General features: G+C 41.0%; 1 protein-coding gene across 1 annotated transcript; it reads left to right on the plus strand.

The window, feature by feature from the left end:
- The first annotated feature begins 1188 nt into the window (after positions 1-1188).
- Positions 1189-6531, plus strand: LOC142231121 (uncharacterized). Its single transcript, XM_075301741.1, has one exon. It carries the CDS (start codon positions 1189-1191, stop codon positions 6529-6531), a length of 5343 nt encoding a protein of 1780 aa, XP_075157856.1.
- The last annotated feature ends 2963 nt before the right edge of the window (positions 6532-9494 follow it).

The raw sequence follows: 9494 nt of genomic DNA on the forward strand, positions 1-9494 counted from the left end.
GAAGGAATAGTCAAAATAAAAAGTGAAAAATCTATTGTATATATTGGTGTTGTGTGGTGAATTTAAACGTTGACAGTGCTTATTTACTTCAAAACATTATTTGCAATTACGTTGCCTTTAACTTGAAGTAAATAAAACAATAACAAAATACACGCAGACTCTAAAGGCTCTGTTGGTCGTATTACCATTGTAAACAAAGATCAATCGTCACTGCAGTCAACGTTTGAATTACATACCTACGTATGATCAGTGATACACACACGTATATACATACATATTTTTTTTGAGCTGTGTTTCTTTGGTTTATTTGTTAACCCTCACGGGGCCGCGAGTTGTAAATATTTTGAAGAAAATTATAAAAATTTTTGAAATTGAGTTTTTTGGGTTATCGTGTTGTATGACCCATTAGCGTTACGCGCATTAGTAAAAATTATCGTTTTGGTCACTGTGCACCCTACAGGCGGTCCGGTACGATCGTATAATTTTTATTTTATCATATATATTACGTATATATTTTTATTTCTATATCTTTTATTATTTGCGATATTTGATTTTTTTTTGGGGAGATTATTTGGCGTGGAAGTGTAGAGGTGTATTTTACAGTCCGTGCACCCTACATTTGGTCTTACAGACATTTTTTTATAATTTCTTATAATTTGTTGAATTTTTTGATCATCTGGTTTTCGTGTGTGAAGTTTTGATACAGCGGCAGTATTCTTCGATACACTGAGCGTAATTTTCGTAAATTCATTCATACACTGAGAGAAATAGTTCGAAGATTTTAGTAGAATTTTGAGATTTTTAGAATTTGACTTGAATAATTTGCCCATTTTTTTGTACACGGGGAAAAATATTTTGTGATTCGGTACTCTGAACGAAAATTAATTGTCTCTACACTGAGAGAAAAATAGTCCAATAGTTTACAAATTGTTTGAAATTTTTGATTTTAAGTTTTGAAGTGGTTGTTTTACGAACAATTGTTTACACTTCAAGAAATTTTGTGGTAATTTCGGTGCAGTGTGAGAATTTGATACACTGAAAGAAAAATTTTGTAAATTTTTGTTTTTGCATTTTTGGGCATTTTGTGCAAATTTATTGATTTTTCGGCCAGTTTTCGCTGTCGATAAGTGCGTGTTCACATACTTTACGAGTTTTTGTGAATTTTTGTGACGCTAAATTATTTTCAATATGCCAGTTAATACATTCGCGCGATTCATTAGAGCCGCTGATGCGGTTGTGAAGTTTGGGACACGGGTTAGCTCTTTGAAGGAGGAGAATTTAGATGTTTATTCTCTAAGGGCTCAGGTCGAAGAGACGAAATCACTCTGGGAGAAAGTGAAAGAGAGGTATGAGGAGTGTTTAGACGATCTTCAGGAGGATTCAGATAAGGGAAAGGTAGAATCTGCTGACGGCAAGTATGAGGCAACTTATGATGCCTATATTCGTATTGTTTCCTCTATCGAAAGGAAGATAGACGGTCTAAAAGCCGTTCATAGGGCGTCAACTCCTATACAGCAGGCCGATGTGGCGGATATTTCTGCTCGTTCTGGTAATGTGGATGTATCGGGAAATTCTCTTTTGTTAGGTGTTGACCATGGTGCGGTCCATAGTTTGGCTTTACCACCATGCGATATTGAGGTTTTCGATGGTGACTTTCAGTCTTGGCCAACATTTAGGGATTTGTTTACTGCTGTTTATGTAAAAAATTCCCGTCTGAGTGATATTGAGCGCTTGTGTCATTTGCTCAAAAAGACTAGTGGCGACGCCCGTGAAGTTGTAAGAAGATTTCCTCTCACTGATAGGAGTTTCGAGTTAGCTTGGAGGACGTTAAAGGAAACTTATGACAACTTGAGAATTTTAGTCAGCAATCAGTTGAAACTACTTTTTGACCTTCCGGTCTTAGACACTGAGACAAGTTCTGGGTTGAAGAACTTGCAGCGTGGTATAAACGCATGTATTTCGGCGATGGCTGTGAATAACGTTCCTACGAACGATTGGGATCCGATTTTGATATATTTGTGTGTGCAACGTCTACCGAAGATTAGTGTTACTTTGTGGGAACAGGGTATAAGTGATAAGTCTGCGTTGTCGTCTTGGGTGGACATGGATCGTTTTCTTACGGAAAGGATTCAGACACTCACGTGTCTCCGCGATTTGAAGGGTATCGATGCTTCGAAGAAAACTGATGGCAGGAAACTGCGAACGCATTTTACGAATGCAGCTCCGAAATCTTCGCCATCTAGGTCGCGTAATTCGCAATACACTTCTCATTCTTCTAGAGATTCCGTCGATAAGATGTGTGTTCTTTGTCCACGACAAAGCCATCATCTTCGTGTTTGTCCGAAATTTAGGAATCTTTCTGTGAATGATCGGTTGACTGCTGTGAAACGGTACCGCTGTTGTTTCAATTGTCTATCTCGTAGACATGACGTTAACAACTGTGCTACATCTCGCAGTTGTGAGAAGTGTCAAGGAAGGCATCATACTTTGCTTCATCGCGATTCTTCCCATTCTACGAATGTGGCGACTACGTCTTCGACGGTTTCGGCCGCTTGTCCTACGGATTCTAGCGGTTTGATTGACCCGCAGCCTTCCACTTCGTCTGGAATTGTGTCTGGCACTTCGGCCAGGCAAGTATTTCATGTTTCCCAGAACAGGTCGGTACTATTAGGGACGGCTATGGTGAACATCGTTCATCAGGGTACGACGTACCCAGCTCGGGCTCTTATTGACCCAGCATCGGAAGCCTCCTTTATAACCGAAAAAATGCAAAAGTTGCTTAGGATTTCGATAACGAGTGCGACGTCTTCGATATCGGGCGTGAATCAATCGGTTTCGATAACTTCTCGCGGTATTTGCCCTCTGAGTATAGGGTCACCAATAGATGAATCGGTCTTGGTAGAGGCGACTGCGTTGGTCCTGCCTAAGATTTCTGGGAATTTACCGTCTTTCCAAGTGAGTCGGAATTATATGTCACGTTTGCCTAATTTACGTTTAGCTGATCCTAATCTGTTCGATAGTCGTCCGGTTGATCTATTGTTGGGGGCAGACGTGTATCCCAGAATTATATTACAGGGGGTTCGGTCTGGTATTTTAGGATCGTTGATTGCTCAACAGACAGTCTTCGGTTGGCTCATTACTGGTTCAATTCCCACTTCTAATGTGACGGTTTTTTCAACGACTGTTGAATTTATGGAAGAAGATGGTCTTGACAAGACTCTTCTTCGGTTTTGGGAATTAGAGGACTTACCAAGACGGGCAATTTGTTCTCCCGCAGATAAATTTTGTGAAGAAAATTTTAAGAATACCACATATAGGGATTCCGATGGAAGATACGTAGTGACTCTTCCGATAAAACCCGAATTAAAGGGACAAGTTTTGCTTGGACATTCGCGGACAAGTTGTTTGAAGCAGTTTATTCGTGGTGAGGCTTCGCTTTTACGAAAGCCTGAAACAAAATTAATGTATGACGGGGTGATTAAAGAATATTTGGACTTGCAACATATGAGACCAGTGTCGTCGACTTCTCCTGCAGATCAAACTGTGTGTTATTTGCCACACCACCCGGTAATCAATCCGGACAAATTGACGTCCAAACTTCGAGTTGTCTTTAATGCTTCGCATAAGACCTCAAATGGTAAAAGTCTGAACGACATTCTTTATGTGGGACCCACATTACAATTGGAATTGGTTCACTTGATTTTGAGGTGGAGATTTTTCAGATATGTTTTTAATTGCGACATCACACAGATGTACCGCCAAATTAGGGTAAATTCGGCCCATACTTCTCTGCAGCGAATTGTCTTTAGGGACTCCCCACAAAAAGATGTACAAGACTATGAGCTGCAGACCGTGACATTTGGAGTGAATTGTGCTCCCTATTTAGCCATACGGACGTTATTGCAATTGGCCGATGACTCCGAAGATGACTATCCCCACGCGGCACATATTCTACGAAGGTGCATGTACGTGGATGATGTTTTGACAGGGTACCATGACGTGGATACTGCTGTTGAATCTAGGGATCAATTGATTAGGGTATTATCATCGGCAAAGTTCGAACTGAGGAAGTGGACTTCTAATGAGCTAGCCATTTTAGAATCGCTTTCGGCTGACCATTTGGTTGACGCCAAATTACTGGAGTTTGTTGAAGCTAGTAGTTCGAAACCGTTGGGTATTAGGTGGAATGCGCAGTTGGACTTATTTTATTTTGAGATGAAACCGATTGAGCGAAAATCTCGGTTTACGAAGAGAGAGGTTTTATCGGCTATAGCTAGGCTATTTGACCCTGTTGGCTGGCTGGGGCCAGTTATTATAGTGGCGAAGATAATTATGCAACAGGTTTGGTTGGATAAGATAGGATGGGACGAGTCTCTTCCGTTACAAACTGAGCGACAATGGCGAAAGTTTGTCGAGACCTATCAGGATGTGAATCACGTTCTTATTCCTCGATGGGTCAATTACTCCACAGACTGTGAGGTAGAATTACATGTTTTTTCCGACGCCTCGGAAAAAGCATACGCGGGGGTAGTATATGTTCGTGTGGTTACGCCGCAGGGACATATCTTCACCCATTTGCTATCTTGTAAGACTAAGGTAGCCCCCATCAAATCTATATCTTTGCCACGTTTGGAGCTTTGTGGGGCAGTTTTGGCCTCAGAACTTTACAAGTCTATAGCCAGGGAGTTAGATATTGAATTTCGACGTGTTTATTGTTGGACGGATTCTACGATCGTCCGCTCTTGGCTTCGAAAGACGCCATCTACGTGGTCTACTTTCGTTGCGAATCGCGTATGTAGGATTCAGGAGAATACTGGGGGACAGAATTGGTACCATGTTCGCTCTGAGGACAATCCGGCCGACTTGGGAAGTCGCGGAGTGTCGCCTGCAGAGTTGGCGGTTTCGTCGCTTTGGTGGCATGGACCAGAGTGGCTCTGCTCAGATAGTTCTCAGTGGGATATAAATGATTTCACCCCTCTTGAGACTGACGTTGAGGTACGGGCGGTCAGGACTCACGCATCGTTTTTTACGAACTACGAGGACATTTTAGAGAGGTTTTCTTCGTTAGATAGGGCTCTACGAGTCATCGCATATATATTTAGGTTTTATCACAGGACCCATTATTCACATGCTAGTCGAAATGTGTATCTCGACACGACGTTGACGGCAACTGAATTAAAGGCAGTGAGATTACGTCTAGCTGTTCTTTCTCAAAGGGCTCATTATCCAGATGAGTACGGTTGTTTGATGGAAAAGAAACCGTTACGTTCCAGGAGTTCCTTGTTGTCATTGAATCCATTCCTGGATGAGGAGGGGGTTATGAGGTTGAATGGTCGTTTGAGTAGGTGTCCTACCCTGTCGTATAGTGAGCGACATCCAATTATAGTGCCGTATAATAGTAGATTCGCTAGGTTACTAGTGAAATATGTTCACGACATATCTATTCACGGAGGGAACCAGTTGGTTCTACGTCTTATTCGGATTGAGTATTGGATTCCTCGTTTAACATCTTTGATTAGATCGACTATTAACCGGTGTAAACGGTGTCTGTTGGATAGGAAGAAGTCTTGTACGCAGATCATGGCGGCTCTCCCACCGGAGAGAACTGTACTTACCAGACCGTTTACTACGACTGGCGTTGATTTTGCGGGGCCTTTCGAAATTAAGTCATTTATAGGGCGCGCATGTAAGATAACAAAGGGTTATGTTTGCGTGTTTGTATGCTTTTCGACGAAGGCCATACACTTGGAAGCCACATCAGACTTGTCTACGACAACGTTTCTGGCCGCTTTTCACAGATTTATATCTCGACGCGGTTGTCCCAAGACCATTTTTTCGGATAATGGTACAAATTTTGTAGGCGCTTCACGCGAAATGGAAAAGGATTTGAGATGTGTTTTTAAAGAAGGACGTGATAAGGTGTGTTCCGCATACCAGTTTCAGCAGCTTTCCTGGCAGTTTATCCCTGCCGGGGCGCCACATATGGGTGGTCTCTGGGAAGCTGCTGTCAAAAGCTTCAAGACGCATTTTAGGAAACATGCATCAGGATTCAAATTTACATTTGAAGAGTTTTCGACTGTTCTTTCGAGAATTGAGGCTTGTTTAAATTCTAGGCCGTTGTGCCCAATGAGTGAACGTTCTCAAGAATTGGTAGCACTTACGCCCGGCCATTTTTTGGTAGGATCTCCGATCTTGGCGCCTCCTGAACAGTTAGAGGAGGAATCACCACTTCATTTGGTGCATCGATTTAGGAAAATGAAGGCGCTGTCGCAACAGTTCTGCTTACGGTGGAAAGATGAATATTTGAAAGGCTTACAGAAAAGGTATAAATGGAAATTTCCGCAGCGTGATATCGAAGTAGGGGACTTGGTAGTAATTCGTGATGAACAATTGCCTCCTACATCGTGGAAGTTAGGTCGTGTGGATGACGTCCACCCGGGATCTGACGGTCGCGTTAGAGTTGCTGACGTGAGAACGGCAAACGGTGTTGTAAGACGGCCGGTGGTAAAATTGGTCATACTGACCGAATAGTTTTCGATCGTTCATATAGTAAGCGTCATCTTTCTTTTCGCAGTACAATGGAAAATATGAGGGAAATTGTTAAGACTCTCCCTGACTACGAGGATGACGTCCCGATGTCCGATGAGGAAAAAGAGATTTTAGAAAATAATGTTGCACCGGTTCTCCGCGAGCCGTTACCAGCCATCGAGCAGGTCCCTGACGTCGGGATGACCCCAGTCGTCGCCTCTTCACAAGGGGTAGTACCGACGCAGAAAGTTGTCCCTCCGTCGGGGGCTGATACGGCTCCTGCTGACGTATCCGCAACCAACGTAGCCAAACCATCGTCATCCCCTACGGGGACTGCCCAAAAGAATTCAGGTGTGAATAAAAGAGGGCACTCGAATGTCTGTGTGTTGTGTATGCGAAGTCACAATCTACGGTCGTGTCGCAAATTTTTGAACATGCGTTTGAGCAACGATTGCGCACTGTAGTGTTGCATCGGGTATGTTCAAACTGTCTGGGCAGGTCTCACATGCGATCGACCTGCAATAGTCGCGAGAGGTGCCGCGAATGTGGAGATAGCCACCATACGCTGCTACATTCATTTGACCAGCAACAACGTCCTTCCGCTCAAACCTTGTCGAAGAGAAAGACCAAGTCAAGTTCGTCCGTTAACACGTCCGCGTACTGTATCACGAATACCGCTCCCCTATCTGATCCGATGTTGGTTCTACAACCAATCGTCACGCTTGGTCCCACTATAGTCCTCTTGCTTGTCTTGTCCGATCGTCGAATTCCTGTCCGAGCTGTCCTCGACCCGTGTGCGGGGTACAGTATGATTTGTAGCAGTTTAGCTCTCAGCCTACGGCTTGTCTCAGCGATGACGTCGCAAGACGCATTTTGTCCGCTTGTTGCTGTCTCCCGACACAATGCAGAAAGTAAATTGGTTTTTTCTGCCCGGGTAACAGACCTGACCCGTGTTGTCACCCCATCGTCGTCGGCTCCAGATACGATACGGGAACATTTCGAGTGTCTCCAGCTGGCCGACCCAAGGTTTTACCGTCCTTCCGGGGTGGGGTTGGTTCTAGGGCCCGATGTCTACGCACGGGTTCTAAAGACACAAATATTTTCGAGTCCTGGATTCCCATTGGCGCAGCTAACGATGTTTGGCTGGATAGTGTCAGGTCAATGCCAACCATAAGTGTCGTAGGTCATCCTGGCCAATAACCCAGACACTGCAGACCCTCCGGGTCAACGGCTCTACGAGCATTTAGTTAAGAATTCATGAAGTTTGAAAAAAATTTAAAGAACTAATAAAAAAAAAAAATTGCTCAATTTGAAAATGAAACTGACATCGCATTTTATATTTATTTTGATATTAAAATATTGTATGTAATGTCTATGTATTAATGAATTTCAATTACAACATAGCTGGATGTTGCAAGGCGGGCGGAATGTTTAAGTTCAAATTCGTAAGGTCAAAATTTATTCGTTAGATGGGGACTTAAAATCTTGTAAAATGACAATTTCCCCCTCGCTAGAAAATGTACCCTAAGCTCTGGATGCAGCTCTGTGCTTTCAGCACAATTCGTTACATTTTTCTAACGAGTCGCGCCATTACCGTCTTGCGGCGTCTAACTTTTGTTATTATTCGTTTCTGGATTACGTCCATATAACAGCGAATTGTTAAAAAAGGTAAATAATAATCTCCCAAAAATTCAATAAAATTACGTTTTATTGAAACATCATTGAAAAGAAAAACTAAATCCCTTGTGTTTTTATTTATTTTATTTCTCGGTGCTACGCAATCAGAAATGATAAAAATATTCAAAATAGGAAAATTTGAATCATAAGCCAATACAGATGTGTTAAGTTCACATGACAGACAGACAGACAGTCAGACAATTGGCTCCACACCCTTAAGACTAAGGATGATTGCGTTGTCGTTCTTGTAACCCTTGTACTTGGCTAATTTGCTGCAAAACGAAAAAGGATATTGAGACAACGGTAACATTTTAAGTAAACCATTTGCTTTTTGGGAATGTGTCTACCATGCCAATTGGGATAAATCGAATATCATGAAACTTTACTGTATCCTGTAGAAGGCCATTTTTGAAAGAGGTTCAATTTAAAAAGCAATGGATATTTGCCTTTGCTTCTTTTAATGTGGGTACCAAATGCCTTTTTTTGGTGGTATTAGGGGGAACACTTATCGATGATATCACATCGAAATAAAAATATTCTGGAATATTCGATTAACATGGAATTTGTATGAAAATCTAATTTCTAAAACAATTTCTAGCAGGGTATTGAAGAAAGCAGTGTAATTCTAAATTTACAATTTCAGTAAAATATAACATATATGGAGTGGCAAATCATATCTATACCTTGAAACGCTCTGTGGAACAGGGTGTTAGAATTCAGTGTATATGTTTGGAAACCCCAGAAGAAGTCGAAACAGACACACTTGATAGTAGTTACGACTGAAATGAGCATGGTTTCAAGAGTGTATAAATTTTATTTCTATAGGAATTTTTGTCAAAATTTTATTTCTAGAGAAAATTTGTCAACATTTTATTTTTCTTTATTTCTATAGACAATTTGCTATAGAAAATTTTGTCAAAATTTGATTTCTATAGAAAATGTTGTCAAAATTTTATTTCTAAAGAAAATTTTGTCAACATTTTATTTTTATAGAAAATTTTGTCACAATTTGATTTCTATGGAAAATGTTGTCAAAACTTGATTTCTATAGAAAATGTTGTCAACATTTTATTTCTATAGAAAATTTTGTCAAATTTTTATTTCTATAGAAAATTTTGTCAAAATTTTATTGCTATAGAAAATGTTGTCAAACCTTGATTTCTATAGAAAATGTTGTCAACATTTTATTTCTATAGAAAATTTTGTCAAAATTTTATTTCTATAGAAAATTTTGTCAAAATTTTATTGCTATAGAAAATTTTGTCAAGATTTTATTTGTATAGAAAATT

The sequence above is a fragment of the Haematobia irritans genome, chromosome 3, assembly GCF_050003625.1.
Source record: "Haematobia irritans isolate KBUSLIRL chromosome 3, ASM5000362v1, whole genome shotgun sequence".
NCBI lineage: Eukaryota > Metazoa > Arthropoda > Insecta > Diptera > Muscidae > Haematobia > Haematobia irritans.